A 20,223-nucleotide genomic window follows, 5' to 3' on the forward strand; every position below is an offset into this window, starting at 1 on the left:
AGTATCTAGCTATCTCCTTATTTTAAAATTATTGAATGCAGCATTTGTATATGCAAGAAAGAAAAAAAAAAAAAAACCTCTGCTTGGAGAAAACCTCATGTTGGGATTCCAGTGGCAGTGTTTACCAGGACTTCTGGGCTAAGAACGGGAAGTGATGCTCATTTAGTTTTGATCCTTATTTCACATGTCTTGGTACCAAACTGGATGATGGTGGAAATTTAAAAAAGTCTGGGTTTGGCACAAAGATAGTGCTAAGCTTCCTCATGCTGGTGAGGTTGTGGTTATCTAGATACTGGAATACAGTGTGTTTGCTGACTCTGATTGTACTCTGATACTTAAACTGTATAGTTTTTATTTTCCAGCCCTCTGTGTTTTGATTAGGGCAGTGCATGTGCTGTGGTTGATCTTGAGTTAAACCATCTGGAAACAAAACAAAACCAAACAAGACTTGCTCAGATACTGAAAATATAGATAACACTCACAGCATATAAAAATTTCCAGGCTGTTGCAGCAGCAGACAGCATGAAGGAATTTTGGGATGATGCAGCTCATTTGGAAATAGGTGATTAAGTGGKTTGARACATCTGAGTGCAAACACAATCTTYTCAAAGATTTGAGCGACRTCTCTTCAGTCAATTCTTTCATGGAAGAACAACTATTGATTAACTTGCACTCTAAACTCTGCYCTCAGTTCAGCTTTAGGGGTCAGGAGGATCACCCTGTGCTTCTGATTTTACCTTGGAATCTCTGAGACTTGGGGTTTTTTTTTTAGCTTCTTGGAGATAATTTTCAAAGCTGCTGTGGGTTGTCCCCTTTAAGAATATATCAAACCCTCAAGGCACATGCACAGAGTGCACTTTGGGGGAGTTTTGGTGGAGGCTCTATTTGCTTTTGGAAGCTGGACAAGTGTGAGCTGTGGTCATTGTGTTTTTCAGTGGGTGAGTTTGTAAGCGATGTCCTGCTGGTTCCTGAGAAGTGCCGGTTCTTCCACAAGGAGCGCATGGATGTGTGTGAAAGCCACCAGCACTGGCACACTGTGGCAAAGGAGGTAATGCAGCTGCTGGGACAAGAATGCTTGTTCTGCATCTGTCTGCTTGGATGCTTGTAGTATTGGATCACAGCAGTCTCTGGGTTGCTATTCCCATGCTCCAGTCAATGAACTGAGACAGACATCAAGGAAGCAAAAATACAGAARTACTCAAGTGACTTAAAAAACCTGTGTAGCCAGTTGGGTTATTCTTCACGAAAAGCTGTCCTCTTCATGAAGAGCTTATCCATRTCATAGAGCTAGGAATAGAAATCAGTTCTCTGGGATACTGCTTTAACCAATGGTTCATCCCTCTTTCTGTTCTCTTTCCAGGGAGATACAGGGGTGCAGGATAGTTCCTATTTTTCTTGCGCATTTTGCTTTARTGTACCTGCTGCTGCTGGGGATTTGGTTGGGAGGGCTTGCCTGGGAGCAATCTGAATTTCGTTGGGACTGATTAGTGGAGGTTTTACATAAGAGATGGATTATATTCTCAGAATAAATCTAGCCCATGGTTTKGGAGAGGGGGGAGGGGTTGTGTTTTTTTTTATCTGACTAGCTAAACTGTTGCAAAAGCTCTGCACTCCCATTTGAAGCAGATCATGCATGTTAATAAAATGCATGTGACAAAACGTGCATGTTAATAAAAACAAGATAATGACAAAATGTGCATGTTTTCCATTTTGTGGAAGCAACAATTGTAGAAACATCTACAGTGATTGTAGAAACAACAACACAACAGCAACACAAGTTTTCCAGCACTRTTTGGCTCATTTAAAATCTGTGTTGTAACAAAGCAAAGCACAAAAGGGCATAATAAAGCTTTTCTTCATTAATTTCTGGGCACCTCAGAGCCAAGTATTTCCTTAGCTTAAGACAAATGTATAGACATAATGTCTGGCTTTTTCTTGAATTATCTRATTGATTTTCATCTACAGCATGGTTAAAATAATCTTGACACAAAGACCATTTGAGCAATTATTCACTTGCTCCAATGTAAAGTTTAATAGATAGAGTTTATTGAAATGGCCAGCCCAGAAAAGCAAACACCCTTTGTGGTTCTTTCAAGTGTTCTCCCTTGAGCTGGCACAAAATGTTTGGGTTTTTTTCCCTGAGCTTTGCCCAGCAGAAAAACCAGCAGTTGTTGGGGCTGGGGTGTGAAAGGTTAACACCAGGAAGTACTGGGTAGTTCTGAATCTGGGAATTTTCTGGGGATTTTCTTTTACACTACAAGTTTCAAATCCACTTTCCTTTGATGTTCAGGTTTTGGTCATATGTGGCTGTTGTTTGTGCCATAAAATTTAAACAGTTCTTGGGATCTCTGATAGACAAACTTGAGCTTTATCCAAAGGAAGAGCACGATGCTAAAATGCTATGAATGKGCTCCACTTTCAGGCCTGTCTGACAGAAGGGATGATCCTGCACAGCTATGGSATGCTGCTGCCCTGTGGAGTGGACCAGTTCCAYGGAACAGAATATGTGTGCTGTCCTCAGACTAAGGTTGTGGATGAGGCTCTGTCCAAAGAGGAAGAGGATGAGGACGAYGATGAAGAYTATGACCTTTACAAGAGGTAGAGTTCTTMCTGGTGTGTTGATGTTGACAGCTTTGTATATGAAGCTGCTGCTTCGAATATTTTGCACAGCAGTTCCCTTGTGGTGAGAATTGAGCAAATTTCTGTGCTTCTGAGTTTCCTGAAGTTGAGCCTGTGGAGGACAAATGGCTTTGCAGTGCCCCTTTTAGGGAACTAAAGACCCCTTCTCCCTTCATCCTTGCAGAGAGTTGGTGTCATTCAGCCTGCAGAATAGAAGGCTGGGAGTCCTTAGAGCCCCTCCAATGCCTAAATGGGCTCCAAGAGAGCTAAGAGAGGGTCTTTGGACAAGGGCCTGCAGTGACAGGACAAGAGGGAATGGCTTCACCCTGCCAGAGGGCAGCATTAGATGGATTTTGGGAAAGAATTCTTTGCTGTGAGGATGGTGAGGCCCTGGCACAGGCTGCCCAGAGAAGCTGTGGCTGCCCCATCCCTGAAAGTGTCCAATGCCAGGTTGGACAAAACTTGGAACACCCTGGGATAGTGGAAGGTGTCCCTGCCCTTGGCAGGGGGTGGCACAAGATGGGCTTTAAGGTTCCTTCCAACCCAGACCTTTCTGGAATTCTACATTAGGAACCTGCCCCAAGGGTAGACTTCCACTTTCTGAAAAAATAGAAAGAGGCCACATGAAGGCAGAGCTGTGGAGAAGCTTTGCCTGCAGCAGCAGTAGTGTTTGTAATGAGGGGTGTCCCCTGCTGTGGGTGATGGGCTAATGAATTGTTGGTACACTTATTTTGCCCATTTCAGGTGTTTCTAGAGCAGATGGAAAGAGAATCATTATTCTGTTGTCATACATCCAAGTGATTAGCCCTAAATTTACCCCCTAACTTATCCACATTCCTCCAGTGAGTTCCCTACAGAGGCAGGTGTAGAAGACTTCACAGGAACAGCTGTGGAAGAAGATGAGGATGAGGATGATGAAGGGGAAGAGGAGGAGGACGTGGTGGAAGACCGTGATTACTACTATGACAGCTACAAAGTTGATGACTAYAATGAAGAGACCCCCACTGAGCCCAGCAGCGACAAGGCTGTGGCTGAAAAAGAAGTGAGCAGCGACATGAAATGTAAGACACAATTGCAGTCCACAGGCCTCCTGCTCCCTTGAGATCATTCCTGTTTGCTGTTAGTTAGTGRTGGGGTTTTGATCAAGACAATAAATGCCACTTGAAAGTTTTATTTGCCATATAAGTTAGCAAACAGAGGAARGCTGATGATACTTACGTTTCAAGTGTTGAAATTACCTCTCTAGAGTATGGGCCATATGTTTGCAGATAAACAGCAGYTCTGCTGGCAGGAGGCCAGCGTGCTTGGCACGTTGAACAAGTACCTCCATGAAGGTGCAGTGATGAGTCAGAAAATCTGCAAATTTTGGAAAATCTGAAAGGGAAATTTGAGGTACACTGTGAATTTAAAACCTGGTGGTTTATACCAGTTTAAAATGAGGAAGATAAGGGTGGTGGACCATACTCTGCAGAAGTGCTATCTGGTCATTTAATGGTGAGGAACATCCTTGGTGCTGCCTTTGCATAAATACTTCTGCAAAAGAAAGTCAGCCAGCACAACTGGCCCGACTTTATTATATGTTAAGATGCACTTTCTGCAGTAGTAGAATGTACTGTGCTGGTGGCAGCTTTTGTTGAGTGGTAGGTGCCCTCACAGGGAGCTGATGGTGTCGTGCCTCAGAATTATGTGATATCTTACACTTTGTATGTAGAGGTGTCTGCAGTGGAGGGAGGAGCCGAGAGGGAATGAAATTCAATTAACTACAGATTGCTGAATCATTGCCAGCAGTTCTCGCATCTTTTTGGTAAAATGCCAGCATGCTGCAGATAATTTTCCTTGCTGAAAAGAGGCTTCACTCATGCATGTAGAGGGCTGTTACAGATGTGTAGGTGTTGTAAGAGGCTGGAAGCAATATGATTGGGGTGTCTGTTTTGAGGGTACACAGTCTTTTTTGCCTGAAGGAACAGTTGCTAACTTACATACTGTATCTTCTGTCTTGCCTCAAAACAGCTCAGCTGCTGTTGCTGGCTCACAGTCAAGTGTTCCCTGTGCCATGGCTGCACGGAGTTTTGATATTTGGTGGATAGATGTTTCAGACCTTAAAATCTTAGTGTCTGAGGCTGTCATGGAGATCACTGCCCTTGTTAGCTTGCTTTTTTCACTTATTCCCTCCCCTGTAAGATGTGGAGTATCTGTCCAGGCGGAGTGCAGTGAACAGGACATCCATGGATGCTTTAAGCAGGCCTAATGGACTGGCTTTCCATGCTGTTGGTTTTATAGTGTGGAGACTCTCCCACTGGGGCATCTGGGGCATMATAGTATGGCATCAGCAGAACAGATTCATGTTGTCCCAGTCCCTGGCTCTGGAGAAATCTCTCACAGATGAGAGCTCCATGTAGAGACAGAGCACCACATACAGGCATCTCCTTGAASAGCTTGTGATGGATGCTTTGGAGTGTTCAACCCCCCAAAACTGACAGAAGCCCTTGGGTCAGTGCAGCAGTGATGCTGAGGCCGGTGCCTCAGAGAAAGGGGTGAAACAAAATCACCTCTGCATCATGTAAGTCTCTCAGCAAGCCATGTGCTCCTCACCAGCTCATGTTCTCACCGTCTCCACACAGCTGTCTGCTCCCAGGAGGCCATGACAGGGCCCTGCCGGGCTGTGATGCCTCGTTGGTACTTCGATCCTAACAAGAGAAAATGCATTCGCTTTATATATGGAGGCTGCGGAGGCAACAGGAACAATTTTGAGTCAGAGGAGTATTGTATGGCTGTGTGTAAAAAGATGAGTAAGTCCTGCCTCCCGTTGGCTTTTGCAGCTGGCCACTGTCTGTCTGGCGTGTGGTGTCTCCTCCTCCTTGCCTTGGGCAATGAGGACCCGTCTGTAGCTTATCCCTTTGGTTCTGGTGTCTGTCCCTTTGCAGCAGTCTCCTCCTGTCTCYGCTTCCCTAGGTCTGTAAGGTGATTGTTGCTGAGGAAAGTGGCTCTCACAATATGCTATCTGTGCTCTCTGGTGACTAGCAGCTCTTGCTGAGGGCTCAGCTGTCCTCTTCCAGATCTATGGCAGGGACCAGAAGCTGTCTGACYTCTTGCCAAACTGGCTTTTTAATCAAAATATATGTAAGGAAGCCCTTGCTTTCCCCCRCATGTTACCAAGCATATGTTTGACAGTAGGTCCTGAAAAGCAGGCTGGTGTTCTCCTGGTAGTAGGCATTTTCCTGCTATTTTGATTTTGGAAAATATCAGACAATAGTATMGAATTTAGATTCTCATTTTCAGCTTGCTATGAAATACAAATCACAGCTCATTCCCTGTGTTTTTGAGTGCTTAAGATTTTTGGCACCAATTTCAACTGGCTTTTATGTCAGATGATAAAACTACCAAAACCATTTTAACCTCCTTATTAATCTTATTGTTGAACTCCAGCACTTCCACTTCAGCTACCATTAAAGCCTTTTGAAAGGCTTTTTGTGTTATCTGGGGCTTGGCAGCCTGACTATACAGCCATAATCCTGTTTACAAAATGTGCTTCATGCAAGTGCTTTAGATTGGGGTGATCTGACTGAGGTGGTGAAAGAAAAGATGCGGATGTCAGGAGCTTTTTGTACTAAGGTTTGTCTCGTTACAGAAGGATTTGGGACTGGGAAGAGAGTTCTCTCTGTCCAAGCCTGGTTCAGAAATGCCAGAAGCAGGCCCAGAATATGGACSTGATGTGACATTGTACCTTGCATGCAACAATAGTGCCTGTGTTGTATGTTGTCATTATTTCCCCCTAGTTAGAGGGAAGGGTGGTGGATGCAGTGCATGCTAAACTCTTACCCTGTGTTCATGCTGAAGTGCCAGGTAATTTRTTTCTGAAGCATGCTGTCCTTAATGATGTGTTGGAGGGTTTTTCCACCCAAATACCTAATATGGATGAGAGGTTGMCTTACATGTCCCTTTGTGCCCTCCCTCAGGCAAAGGGCAATGACAGAGTGCATCACGTTTGCCACAGATCTTTCAGAAASGTTCTGGGATGTGTAGTTCATAAAACTGTAGCACAGGAGCATGTTCAGCACTTCCTGACCTGAGTATATGGAATACAGAGCCCCTGATGTRGATTCTGCAGATGCTTGAAGTTTATCAGTTCTGAAATTTTGTTTCTCCCCTTGTCAAATCTGGATGTCTTGAAGTTACAAACCATCCAGTGTATTGGACAAGTCACTTCGTTGCACTGAGCTTCTTTCTGTTACTGTCTTGTCTAATACCATTGCCTGTAAGTCCTGCATGGTGTATCTGGTAGGGAAGGTAGGTTTGAAGTATAAAATATTGGTTWTGTGGAGATTAATTGTCAAGCTCCCTAATCATATTAATGATGTCTGGAGCCAGCTTGTCAGTGAACAGGTAATGCACAGAATAGCACTTAGACCATCCAAAGCCAATGTGAAAGGGAATGGAAAAGGAGTTCTTTATCCTGCCATGCCAGACACTGTTTCTGGAGCTGAGTGCTGCTCACCTCTGCACTGAGCAGGCCAGACAGTGCTGGGAGCTGTGGTCATYGCAGCCTTTTGGGCTGATGGAGCTGATGTTGGACAGAGGATTGGTGCTGTAAAGATTCCAAAATGGACTCTAGAAGATGACTGTTCAGTAGGCTCAGCTTGAGCCTGTTAATTAGGCAGACTATTAATTAGACAGACATGGAGATTTCTCTCCCTACCCTSTGCAAACCAGAATAGTGGGTTTCCRATGCTCTGCTTACCCTTCCCTCTTCGTGCAGTGCCAACTGATGATGTGGATGTCTACTTTGAAACCCCTGCTGATGACAATGAGCATGCCCGCTTCCAGAAGGCCAAGGAGCAGCTGGAGGTCAGGCACCACAACCGCATGGACCGGGTGAGTGTCAGCCTTCAGGCTTCATTCATGTGTAGGGTTGCTGCCCCTGTTTTACTGGAAAGTTGGTGGTGAAGTGACTGGCTTTCCAGTTTCCAGGCTTCATGTGTTTCTTTCAGTATGATCACACCACAGCAGTTAGATTTTTATTTCTCCAGTGTTGGGAGAGAGGAATTAGATTAGATGCTGGGAAGGAGTTCTTTACTCATTGGGTGCTGAAGCCCTGGCACAGGCTGCCCASAGAGGYTGTGGATTCCTCATACSTGAAAGTGTTTAAGGCCAGGTTAGACAGGGTGTGGATCCATCTGGTCTAGAAGAAGGTGTCCCTGCTTGTGACAGGGCGTGGAACAAGATGAGCTTTAAGGTCCCTTCCRGCCCAAACCCTTCTGGGATTTTGTGAAGCTTGGCTTGTTGCTCAGAGGGATTAAGTGCTAGGTTTAAACTGCACAATAGCTCTTTTGTGCCTTCATAACCCAGCCAGGCTGTGCTAGGATCTGCCTGTGAAGGCAAATCAGCTCACAAAGATCAGATTTAAATTTGTGTCTTGTTCATGTGTTCTCCTTTTCCTGTCCAGGTGAAAAAGGAATGGGAGGAAGCTGAGCACCAGGCTGTAAATCTCCCCAAGGCAGAAAGGCAGACTCTGATCCAGGTAAGAGTGGGAGGACCTAAAGATGAAAGTTACTGAGAGAGCTTGCAATATTCAGAGCCAAAAAACAACTTAGATGTAGGAGCAGCCTTTCTGCTCTGTCAACAGCTGCGTTTTAGAGGAGGTTTGATTCAATTGTTTTGTTCTTAAAACTGGAGATGATTGGATACTGTGTCAGGCCCTTTCCTAGACACACCTAGTAGAAAGTGATCTTGCCTCTCAAGCGTAGCGACTGCAGAGCCAAATTGTAATTTCAGACCTTTGGCCTGTCTTGCASTAGCCACTGCCCTCAGAGCTTGGTTCAGAGTCAGCCCTGGCTCTCTGGACACACATTTCCTGCTTGGGCAGACATAGTGAAAACTGCTTAGACAGCAGATAAAACTGGTTTGCTGCCAAAATGCCAATCTTGTGCCTTGTGAGGAGAGTTCAGTTGGACTGAAGTTAATCAGGGATATTCACAGTGTGGGATCGTTAGGGGAAGGCTCTTCAGGCAGTGACAACTCCATGAATTTCTCTCAAACCAATATACAACTAAGTGASTGACTCCAGCTTTTAAGCCCATTTTGGATTTTATCCTGGGCACAGTTTTCTCTGCATTTTTTAATAACGAGTCAATGTTTCGAACTATGTGCAAATCCAAGAATTTGTCATTATCTCTGTTGAAACACAACACTTAGTGGACRTGGTTTGGAGATGAAGGTTATGACCTTTCTAAAAGAACACGAATTTGATCTGAAGGCATACTGATGGAAAATTCCTTATACAATACCTTTGTAAACGTCTGAAATTCAAATTAATGGCTTCAGGCTGAAGGGATCAATCCTATTTTCATCCTGCAGTGTCAAGGAACAGAGTTAATTATGTGCAAGGTCATTTTTCCTCTTCAGACCTTTGAAAYGGCTTCTGAGGGAAGTTTGGAAGGCAGATTGTTACTACGGAATTTGCAGAGATGAAATCTCCATCAGTGTTTCTCCATGCCTTTCTCTCCTAACTGTAAATGTTAGGAGACATGGAGTTTGACAGCCTTTGTTAGTTCTAAGGGGTTACAGGCATTAATGATCACACAGTGCATTTCAACAGATTACTTTGTTCCAGCACTTCCAGGCTATGGTGAAATCTCTGGAGAAAGAAGCAGCAAGTGAGAAGCAGCAGCTGGTGGAGACTCACCTGGCTCGTGTGGAAGCCATGCTGAACGATCGGCGTCGCATTGCCCTGGAGAACTACCTGGCTGCCCTGCAGGCTGACCCACCACGTGTGAGTTCCTTCCCAAYGTGTTTTTCCAGTAGGATAGCACTGAGTAGGGTGGAAGGTGGAAATGTCTTGGTGAGAAAATTGCCTGTGACTTGCAGAAACTGGGAGTTAGTTCCTAGGAAAGCTTCTGCATTGTGGAAGTTGGTGCTGCAGATTTAGCAGTGGGTCTGTAATTGTCTCACTCTCCTTCCTGCCTGGGGAGAAARCCCTCTGCTTTGTTTGGTATCCATAACGCACCGTTCTTAAGGTGTAATGTTCTGAGTCAAACAGGCTTAATTWAAAAAAAAATAAAATAAAATCTGTGCACGTGACAGATCTGTTCAGCACCAAAGTAGCCTCCCACCTGAGGTGCTGTTTTCAGCTGTGGGTTTGGGTTGACTCCAGTGTTTGACCTGTTCCTGCTCCCATCCTGCAGCCCCACCGCATCCTGCAGGCYCTGAAGCGCTACGTCCGTGCCGAGAACAAGGACCGGCTGCACACCATCCGCCACTACCAGCACGTCCTGGCAGTGGATCCCGAGAAGGCTGCTCAGATGAAATCCCAGGTGGGAGGGGCTTTCTGTCAAAGGAACTCTGTTGCCCAGCCCTGGCTGTTGGAGGCTCGGGAAGCTGTGTGTTGCTGGGCACTGCAGCAGCTTCATCCGTGTTGAGCTCTCCCTCTTTCCTGTGCTTATTTCCTGTCACCAGATACACTCCCTGCATGCTTTTCCGTGGTATCTGACTCAGTGTTAGAAACTGAAACTCTGATTTGTCTGTTGTTGTCACAGTGACAAGTTGAGGAGTTTAGAACTAGATCAGAATCAGTTCTGTGRTTTGTTTTATCAAGCACCCCTGAAATTATTTGCTGTGGTCTTGGTTATCCTGAACAGACTTCCTCACTTCTCCAAGTGTCTACATATTTCTTTCCTTAGGCCTGTTCTTCTTAGTGCCTGTGTTTGGGGTTTGTGGGAATTCTCTCGTGCCTCTGCAGASTTACTGCCTGGTTTTCAAAGCATAATTCATAACTCTTTCCAAAAACTTGATCATAGTTGTTATCAGAAAATCTGGTTTTGATGAGTTGATGTTGTACCATTACTTCTGAACAGCCAGAAGATCTTTTTCCTTCTGCTGCACAGTGTATATGAATATGCTGCTTCAAACCTGGCCATTGTACTTCTAAGAGTACTTGCAGATACTCTGCAAATCTTTGGAATTATGTCCTGATACTCATTTTCACCTCTTTTAAAATGCTGAAAGATGTGCTGAAAGGTGCAACTGAATCAAAATTCRAATCAAGAATGGCCTGTTARTGCCAGACTGATTTTTGCCTTTTATATAKTCTCTGTATTCTTTACACATCCATTTTTAGCCTATCATTTTATTAGGAGCTTCTGTCAGTAGTTTTTCCAGTAGCTTTCCATTYCTCTTCCCYAGGCAGAAAGACCAAAYTCATTCCAGGGCCCCCAATTCTRTCTTGGTACTYCCTGGCTACCAAGGCCAAAAAGRCACATTCAAGGCTCTTCAAGACACATTTGTGTAAACAAAGTACAGCTAGTACGAAGGAGGGGCTCCAGAAGAAGATTAAACTAGAAGGGAGAAATCACCTCATCACCTGTGCTTCTAATTGGGAATTCTTGTCAAATATGCTAATTTGACACACTTATAAAAAAACTCTGTTCACCCTGTGRGGGGTGGGYTTTTATGGACATTTTTCCATATCTGCTCCTCCATTTCATATTGGAGGCCTCCAATAAAGACCAGCTTTTATATTATCTCCTATACTAAAATTATCTTGCAAGTGTGTTGTTTCATTTCCAGGGTCCYTAAGGCATCATTAACAATGAAAGATCTAAACACAAGGGTATGCCCTGTCTCAGTTTCAGAGAGAACTCACTGTCCAGTTGAAGTTTAAGGAATGCTTTCCTAGTCCCAGTCTGTGACTGGTATGCTGCTTTGGAGTATCTTTGAATTCTGCAATGCACAAAAGATAAGCAAGAAGAAAGAATGGAGAGCTTCATAGAGGCAGGGCTGTGGAGCACATCCAAAAGGAAAAAATAGGCACTCAGGGAAAAATGCATAAAAAACTGCATAGCCAGGAGGTGGAAATATCTTGRGTGAGGGGTAGGACAGGGACTGGAGCCTGTTGCTGTCACCTCTGGTCAAGGGAAGAGTGGTGTTTTTCCAGAAGCAAACTTCACACTGGGAGGTGGCAGATCCCATGGGTTCCACCTTGTTTCTGGGTGCTGGCAGTGAGCCATTTTCTCGTGTCTCCTGGATTGTCTCCCACTGCCTGTGGGATTCTTGTTAAGCTGCACATCCCCAGGAGGTGTGGTGGTAGCTGTGGTTGTCATGATGGTGCTTGACTCTCCACGTGGAATTCATGGTCATGTTTTCAGAGATGTGCTGGGCACAGCCTGGCCCAAAGCTTTGTTCTGCTGCTGCTCCAGCCCAGGAGGGAGCTGTGTTCCTAAGCTAAGCTCTAAACAGCCCTTGATTCATTCTGAAGGCTGCAGTGTCAACAAATCGACATGTGAAGGTTGTGGGTGGTAGAGTTCAATTTCCATTCCTGTTATTTTTCAGGTGCACTTTAGGCTCCTCAGTCTATTCCCCTGATTGACAAGCAGCCACATGCAAAATTAAATTGTTTTCATCCTTGCTCTTAAAGATCAGGCACACATTGGACCGTAAAACAGGTCCATCTGACTCTTWAGCTTTTTGCAATGTTTGACCGTCCATACAAATGTTTTCCTTGCTCTCCATGATCCCTGATGATGCAGCACCCTCTTCAGGTCAGGCCTGACTTCATTGCTGGGTATAATACACTTGGGAGGAGTGATTTGAGCTTGAATGAGCCCAGAGCTTGAATGTATTGCTCAAAGGAGGGAGAACACTGCTGCCAGTGGGTGGGTGTAGGACAAATGTAATGCTGCAGTTGGTTTGAAAGGCACCTTTGTTCTGAAACTAGAGCTGGTAAAATACCCTATCTGCTCCTTTTGCCTCTATCTTTTCTAGCAGTCAGGAATGATAATTCATTAATAAAGCACGCACTTGTGGCTGCTGCAGCAGATGAATTATGACTTTGTTGGGCATATGGGAAATAGCAGTTTTGATGGCATTTTGTTGTTTCCAGKGGAGAGCTGGTTACAGTGAGATTCAGTTGAATCCTCTCACTCCAACATTTCCCAGACTCCTGAGAGCACCATGTACATACGGCCAGTTCCAATGAAGTGTGAGAGCATTGGTCAGAGAATTGTACTGGATGGATCTGTGTCCCCTGTTGCCTGCCATGGCAGATGCACCAGGAATAGATGGGTTTTTTTTGAGCAAGGAAAGAAGTGGTACTTTGAAATGACTGACAGTCTTTGCCTACTCCAACACACTCTTGTACATCTGCAGGTGATGACACATCTTCATGTGATTGARGAGCGGATGAATCAAAGCTTGTCTCTGCTCTACAAGGTGCCATATGTAGCTGAAGAAATCCAGGATGAGATTGGTGAGTGTGTGTGCCAGCCCCTAAGCTGTTGTGTTAAGACTCCCAAGTTTTTRTATCCAGTGAGCTCCCAAAAGATTGCTCTCCTTAGAGGGGGTGCCCTTGACAACAAGCACTTGGGCTTGGACTTCAGGGAAGATACTCTCTGGATGCTACAAAACAGCCAGTCAGAATAGCTTGTTCCCAAGAATTTTTGCTGTCCATTGAATAAAAATTCAACAATGTTCAGAATAGCAAAATTGTCTTTCTAAGGGAGATGAAAAAGGTCCATTAAAAAACCCCAGATATTTTCTCCCTTTATGGTTTAATCCCATCTTGCCAAAACCTCTTGCCACATCAAACCTCTTGGCCCTTATTGGAATATATTTCTAAGTAACTCAGTAAAGGTTACTAAGAATTCCAGATAAGATATGCAAGAAAAAGTAATCTGGCAGCCCTGAGAATTGTTCCCCTGCAGCCCTGCCTCAGCCTGGTTCAAACCATCTGGCCCTCTTGATCCCTGCCAGGTTTCGTGCAGTTTGTRTAATAATTCCTCTTATTCCTTTCAGATGAGCTGCTTCAGGAGCAACGTGCAGACATGGATCAGTTCACATCCTCCATTTCTGAGTCCCAGGTGGATGTCAGAGTGAGCTCTGAGGAGAGTGAAGAAATTCCACTGGATGGCAAACCTTTCCGCCCATTCCAGGTGAAAACCTTCCCAGCCGTGCCTGAAAGTGAAGGTATGTGGAATTAAACATTGGCTTCACTGCTGGTTCTCCTTAGCTGGTAGGCTCAGCTGGAACAGAGAAACTTCCATCTCTTTGGGTTATTTAGAGTAAAGCAGTCACCCTGCCAGCACCCCTCACTCACTGGAGAAGCAGTGCTGCGAGTAAGGTCCACTGAGCTGCTTTCTTGATTTTCTGRTTCTTCTCTTTGTAAATTGGTCCTTTCTCTCTTCATTTTGCAGTGAGTGTTAAGTTTTTACAGTGTGGCTTGACTCTGGAATTAATTTTCAGTCTTTAACAAAAACACTCTCATGTAATGTTAAGAAGCTTTGTGCTGTGACCTGCTGAAGGGTTGCAGGAGTTCCCTTTTTTTTATAGTACATATTTCTATTTTTTTGTATTGTTGGGTGTTGACAGCTGGCGTGTGCGTGTGTATTTATTTCAAAAATGCTTGAACAGAGTCCTGAGCTTAAAACTGTAGCCTAAAAGCTTTTCTCAGGGTCTGAGTCAGAAATCATGCACGAGCTTTTTTCCTTTCTTTCTTAATCTCCTTTCTCTGCTATTTTTGTTTTTGTTTTCCCTCCTGCTAGATCCTCAGCCGGATTTGTACCATCCAATGAAAAAAGGTTGGTTCTAAGCTGCTCCCTCACAGTGCTTTCAGTCACTCTGTCTCCTCAGTGTGTTTGATAGCTTCATTTTAGTTCCATACTCACCTTGATTTTAATTTCCCTGCTCTCACTTAGATCAGTAACATTCAGTTTTGCTTGTTTAGGCCTAGTGTTAAAGAAGCCAGCTAGTCTGAGCATCTAATTGTGTATGTGTTCTTCCCAGRTAGGCTCACACTTCTCAGATTAAACCCTGCAGTGCTGGTGGGGAATAGTCCAGAGGCTCTTCTGCCTCCTSTGCCACCTGTCCTTGATGCCCCATGATACCACTAAACTAAGAATGAGTGTTCTTCAGGGGACAGGCTATTTCCCATCTAAATGTCCTCATGGAGTGCAGTATGGGACAGATAAAACAGGAGATTCCTCCTCTGTGTTAGTGATTTCCTTGGCATTACCTTCCCACACGTAGCATCTCTCCATTCCAGCAAAGTGTGTGTGGTCTTCCATTTCTCCCTTAGCTCAGGATTAATTCTACAGTAGCCCAGTGCCTGGTTAAAAAGGGGCTTTAAGAGCAGCATAGAAATATTAGCATTAAATAATGTCTCTGTTAGTGATATGGAATCAGGGAAAGATCAGTAGAAATGGGAGGCTCTTGCAGGGTAGTGCTACATGAGCAGTGTGTGGACTTAAAACCAGTGTTTTAATCTGCTTTGGTTCCAAATATACTGTGTAGACCTYAAAGGAGAGCAAAAGATTTTTGCTAATAACCATTTCTTATGAGCACAAGTAGTTTTGTAACATGGTAAAGGCCAAATAGCTTGAAACTATTCTCGTTATCTGCATTTTTCTGCAAATGTAAGTCGCCTTCATCCCTCTTGYAGAAGAGTGTACAGCTAATTCAGTGTGCTGATTGCTCTGGCAGGAACTGGGACAGTTTTATTTTTTTATTTATTAAATATTTTGACATCTGCTTTGTTGAATTGAAGATGATTAATTTGTGGTAGTTCTYCCTGTCTGGGTAAATGTAAGAGACTCTGATTACCTGTGGACARTGATTGTCCTACACTTGTTCCTTCTCTCCCTTCACTTTTCATTGAATTGCTTGAGAGCTTTGAGTAAGTTTTAGATTGGGGGGATGGGATTTTGTGCAGTGTGTGGTTTTAGTTTTTTTCCCCTGGGAGGCATTATAATTTAAACTGTGCCTTTGAGCTCCATGGAACTGGGACTGTTATTTGGTACAGCACCCTGAGACAARTAGCAGAGCTCAGTGCAGCAGCTGAGCTCTCAGCCCTGGAGACTATGCTGGGTTGGCTCCTGAGACTGGAATAAAGCAACCTTAGGCCAAAAGCAGRCACAGTAGTTCTGTACAAACTATTTGTAGCTTGTCTCTCCTGAAAATCCCAATCCTTGACTTCCATAATAACATGACCTGCTTCGACAGTTGWGAGAAGTCAGACTGGCAATCTTGGCTGTGCTTGGAATCTGATTACTGCCTCCAAAGAAAAATGTGATGCACTAAAACCTGAGATGCTTCATAGTGAAACGTTATTTCCGTGGCATTTTCAGGCAATAAAAGCCTGTCACTGTTAAAACTTGCTTTGGAGCCAAGTAGCCTTTTCCTGCATCTCATCAAAGAACATGCTGCCAATTCCAGCAGCAGTTGGCATAATGTCTTGGGCACCTTGCAAGCTCAGCAGTTTATGCAGGGGGATGGTTTGCAGTCACCAGCAAAGCCTGAAGTGCTGTAGTAGAATTTCCCCCACTTTGTTGGAAAGATCCCAYTGCAGGTTTGAGCTTTGCTGTCCTGGTTTTGCACTAGTGAGTCACGGGTCATCCCGTTGTCCCTACGTCACTGCAACACTGGTGTTCTCCTGACATGCTGTGCTATGTCAGGTCAGGGCAGTTTGCATCAGACTCTCCTCTTAATGATCTRATCTATTTATAAACACTTTGGATCAGAACAGTTATTTGGAGCCTTCTGATAATTGATATTCTTCTCTTGAGTCGGGGCTGATTCCAGCTGGAAATGGGTAGTAACGTTCTGGTACAAAGGCTGGTGCGGTTCTCTGCTCCTCCCTTGCCCTGGGATTTATTATTTCTGGGCTTGTGCCAGATATGGGACAGCAGCTCATTACAGAGCCACGCTGGGTGACCTTGGAATTCTCATTCCCGAGGCGCTTGCTGATCTGCCTGATTCCAGCAGAATTGGTGATGCTGRAAGCATTTCCTGTGTGCTGGCTCTTGGTGGAGGGGTGTGTGTGCACTTCTGTCCGGGGTCATGGAGGGTGTTGGTGACCCCAGGTGACACCTGCAGATGTCACTGCACTCAGTGTGTACTACACCTTGTCTAGGGCTGTCTAACAGAACCACTTCACAGTGCAGTTTGTCTGGATCGACACCTCAGCCTGGTTTTGGTGATGAGTTCTGTCTGCTCCTCTCATTCCCACCTTGTTTCCCCTCATTAACAGCTCTCCTAATCACTTGTCACTATAGCTTGTGAGCTCCCTTCTGACACAGCAGCATGAGGACAGGTTAATGCTCAGTGGTCTGTGCAGTTAAACACACGAGCTATGGCAGCTCTAGAAAGAGTAGGTGATCCTTTCAAAATGTTCCTCAGGGCTGATGGGCTCTCCTTGCTCTTTTGGTGCAGGTTCTGGCATGACCGAGCTGGACGGGCTGATTGGTGCTGAAGAAAAAGTGATTAACAGCAAGAACAAGGTGGATGAAAATGTGGTGAGCTCTTCACCTTTATTTTGTGAAGCTAAACCTGCCGTGGACACTAATAGCAATGGCTTGTTTCCATGTGCAATTCCTGCTCACAAAATGTGTTCATTATCCATATGGTGTGGGGGAGTTGGTTTGGTGACTGTTGCAGGCTCCTAATACTGATTAGCATTAGAGGGGAGGGAAGGAGAGAGCTTCAGATCTTGGCAGTCTGAGAACTCTGATTTAGGAATGCTTTTCCCAAGCAGAGACTCTTTGATGTCCCCTTATTTTCACTAGGTAGCTCACTGTCTGAACACACTGAATGCTGTGTGTTCCATCTGTGCTCCCACTTATTTTTCATGGCAGGAAAGGCCTCACCTTCCTCTGAAGGGGAGCGATCCAGCAGGAATTGTCTCTATCCACAGTGTTAAGAATTCTCTTGGTTCTAGTGACAGCTGCTTTGCCTCAGTTCCATGGRTTTAAAAAAAAGTCAGCTTTTGAGTTTCCTTTCAATACTGTTTTAAAGCCACAAGTTAGATCTTACGTGACCRAAATGCTGGGTCCAAAGTTAAGACCTATTTTTTAATTGATTWGTTTTCTGGGGCTTTAGTTTGAGGTAGTGTGGAGGTAACTAGGTGTAGTACTATCTCTGATGGCTGTATAAGAGCTGGTGAACATTCCATGCTGTTGAGAGCAGGGGGGAGATGGTAAATGGCCTGGAGCTTTTGCTGGTGAAGGTCTCTTGTCTGTCTTTCCTTTCATTGTCCTGTCTTGACAAGGTCTGTCTTGACCTTTCATTGAAGGTCTCTTGTCTGTCTTCCTCTTCTTTCTTCTCCCTGTTTTGTGTGGATCCTTCCATAAAACACTTTTGTGGCTGTTTTTAGGTAATTGATGAAACCCTTGATGTGAAGGAGATGATTTTCAATGCGGAGCGTGTCGGAGGGCTGGTGGATGAGCCGGTATGTTTGTGGCTGCTGAATCCAGGGACTGGCACATTCCCAAAGCTGGATTTTGATTCCTGTTTTTATTGAATTTGGGGTTTGGTGCCTGGATGCTGCTCTTAGGACTCATGCAGAGGGAAACACAATACAACCCTTCTGCATGAGATGTAAACAGTGAATACGCTGGATGTTAACCTGACTCTACTGCAGAAGTGTTTTGTGGGATAGGGAAGTGATGTGGTCCAGTGCCTGTCCAGAGGTACTAAGTGGGGAAAGAATTTTGTGTTTGTTATTATTTTGATGGAATATTTAGAGGTGAAATATTTAGGGGTGGAAGGCGTAGGGGTGAAATACGTACACTATCTAGYGTATAATCAGTCATATCTCGATATCACAGATGGTCGAAGACCTTACTAGTGCCCATGGTTTAGGTTTGTGTTTAGCAGTGCATCTCCCTCATTGCTCTTCCTCAGCCTGCTCCCTTGTTTTCTTCCTTCCAGGATAATGACAACTCCCTCCGTGATGACTTCAGCTTCAGCAGCAGTGCCCTTATTGGGCTRTTGGTGATTGCTGTTGCCATAGCTACTGTTATAGTCATCAGCTTGGTGATGCTGAGGAAGAGGCAGTATGGGACCATCAGCCATGGAATTGTGGAGGTGAGAAACAGCTCCGTAACCAAGGATGAAAATAGGCAGTGTTGAATCACATGTCGTGTGTGGGGGTAGRGGATGGCAGAAACTGCCAGGCCGTGGACAGTTCTGCTTCTGGCTGGGTAGGAATTAACTCTGTCCCTGCTGACACTGTCACTGCTCATTCCTTGGTGTGCAGGTGCCAGTCCCTGGGGGTACCATGCTGGCATCTGCCTCTCCTTAGTTGCATTTGCTTATCACTAGGATTCAATTAGGCTTCCCTGGCTGGCTCAGGGTAGGATTTAGCMGTAAATGAGCTTTACAGGTGATATTTTTAGCAGGGCAGTCAGTCAGTCAATCCATAGCAATTTATCCTCCCAGCTAATTGATGATTAAGATGTCGAGATTGGCCAAATGCTGAGGAGCGGCTCCTTCTTCCTTGCACATATCTAATGATAACTTAATGGAGCCCAGAGAAAGCTGCTTTTTCCTTCGTCCCACCCATGCAGGAGATCATAACCTCTTYAATGAGAGAAGTGAGTCTCTGGTTCACACTGTTAACTGAGCAATGACAGGTTTGTGAGAACACCCCYAAAGGGGTTTGAGTGGGCAGGAGGCATCAGCACCTGAACAAGCACCTCCATTAAACGAATTACCTTTTGCCGTTTACCTTTTTTCTCTGTTTACTGTTCACTTGGTATTCACTCAGTGTTTATTGCCTCTTGTTCTGTGGAATCAGTCCTGGTAGTGTCTCCATGATCAATATTGTGTTTTTTCCAAAGGTTGACCCRATGCTCACCCCTGAGGAGCGGCATCTGAGCAAGATGCAAAACCATGGCTATGAGAATCCCACTTACAAATACCTGGAGCAGATGCAGATATAAAAGAGATGAAGATAGACTAGCCCTGATGGGATAAGCTGCGGGGCGAAGGGCCAAAGTGGTCCAGTGTTTGGATCAACTACTGACCAACAGTTGCTTCAAGAGGACTTCATCTTACATTCAGAACTCCTGGATCATTAAGACTATAATTACTACTGTAGAGTTGCAATTTCCATTCTTTTAAATGGGTGAAGAAATGATAATATAACAATATGATATATAAATCTCCTTAAATGGGAAAAATGGATCTATTGCAGATGTTTGACTGAGATGTAGTTTTCTTTTTTTTTTTTAATAATCTGAAAAATACCAGTTCTGTTGTACTGTTGTCTGATACAAGCTCTATATATATAAAAATGGGAAATGCTGATTTTTATTTCTGATAGACCACCTGTATATTGAGGGTCGTTTGTATCAGCCCACCTTGGAAAAAGGAGACAGTTGTGGCTCTTCACATTTTGGCTTTTATATATAAAGCAGTATTCTTTTTTYCYTTTTTTTTAAGTGAATTTCACTGGGAGTTGCAAAGAGATTAATTTAGGAGTAGGAGCTCTTACAGCATAAGCAAGGAAACAATTGGGAATGGTAACTAACAAAATTCCTTATAATGAGGAGAACAAAAAAAAAGAAAAAGAGAAAAAAAAAAAAGAAAAAACCCCATCCTCATATGCCAGTGGTGTGCACCCTGCTGCTTAGCAGCTTGGGCTCTAGGAATCAAGACTCCCTGGAGGCAAGGAGTTAAAAGGCTTCTAGCATCTCTGTTTGTAGTTATTCTAGTGGAATGTTAGAACATGGTTTGTGCATACTGGGGTCTGCACATTCCCCTTCCAGATTTAGTTCTGCTCTAGAGCTGGAAGTTCTGGTATTGAATTGAAATCCTCTGTTCTCAGCCAGTTTCCTT

The 20,223-nt window shown here is 44.4% G+C and overlaps 1 protein-coding gene across 5 annotated transcripts in view; it reads left to right on the forward strand.

Moving 5' to 3' along the window:
- APLP2 (amyloid beta precursor like protein 2) overlaps positions 1-20,011 on the forward strand; it is a 45,456-nt gene extending 25,445 nt beyond the window's left edge. Inside the window, exons 4-18 of one of the 5 annotated variants that reach the window (XM_057373544.1) lie at positions 936-1,048; positions 2,423-2,598; positions 3,463-3,680; positions 5,241-5,408; positions 7,376-7,491; positions 8,063-8,137; positions 9,230-9,388; positions 9,801-9,929; positions 12,760-12,859; positions 13,405-13,575; positions 14,151-14,186; positions 16,816-16,898; positions 17,756-17,830; positions 18,313-18,468; positions 19,224-20,011. In XM_057373544.1, coding sequence (XP_057229527.1) covers positions 936-1,048; positions 2,423-2,598; positions 3,463-3,680; positions 5,241-5,408; positions 7,376-7,491; positions 8,063-8,137; positions 9,230-9,388; positions 9,801-9,929; positions 12,760-12,859; positions 13,405-13,575; positions 14,151-14,186; positions 16,816-16,898; positions 17,756-17,830; positions 18,313-18,468; positions 19,224-19,325 — 1,877 coding nt within the window. In that variant the 3' untranslated portion in view covers positions 19,326-20,011. The remainder of the gene's footprint in view (positions 1-935; positions 1,049-2,422; positions 2,599-3,462; positions 3,681-5,240; positions 5,409-7,375; positions 7,492-8,062; positions 8,138-9,229; positions 9,389-9,800; positions 9,930-12,759; positions 12,860-13,404; positions 13,576-14,150; positions 14,187-16,815; positions 16,899-17,755; positions 17,831-18,312; positions 18,469-19,223) is intronic. The other 4 variants (XM_057373545.1, XM_057373546.1, XM_057373547.1 and 1 more) reach the window with 4 other exon arrangements.
- Positions 20,012-20,223: the final 212 nt, after the last annotated feature.

This window comes from Malurus melanocephalus, unplaced genomic scaffold, assembly GCF_030028575.1.
Source record: "Malurus melanocephalus ecotype Western Australia unplaced genomic scaffold, MMel_1.1 scaffold_201, whole genome shotgun sequence".
NCBI classification, from domain to species: domain Eukaryota; kingdom Metazoa; phylum Chordata; class Aves; order Passeriformes; family Maluridae; genus Malurus; species Malurus melanocephalus.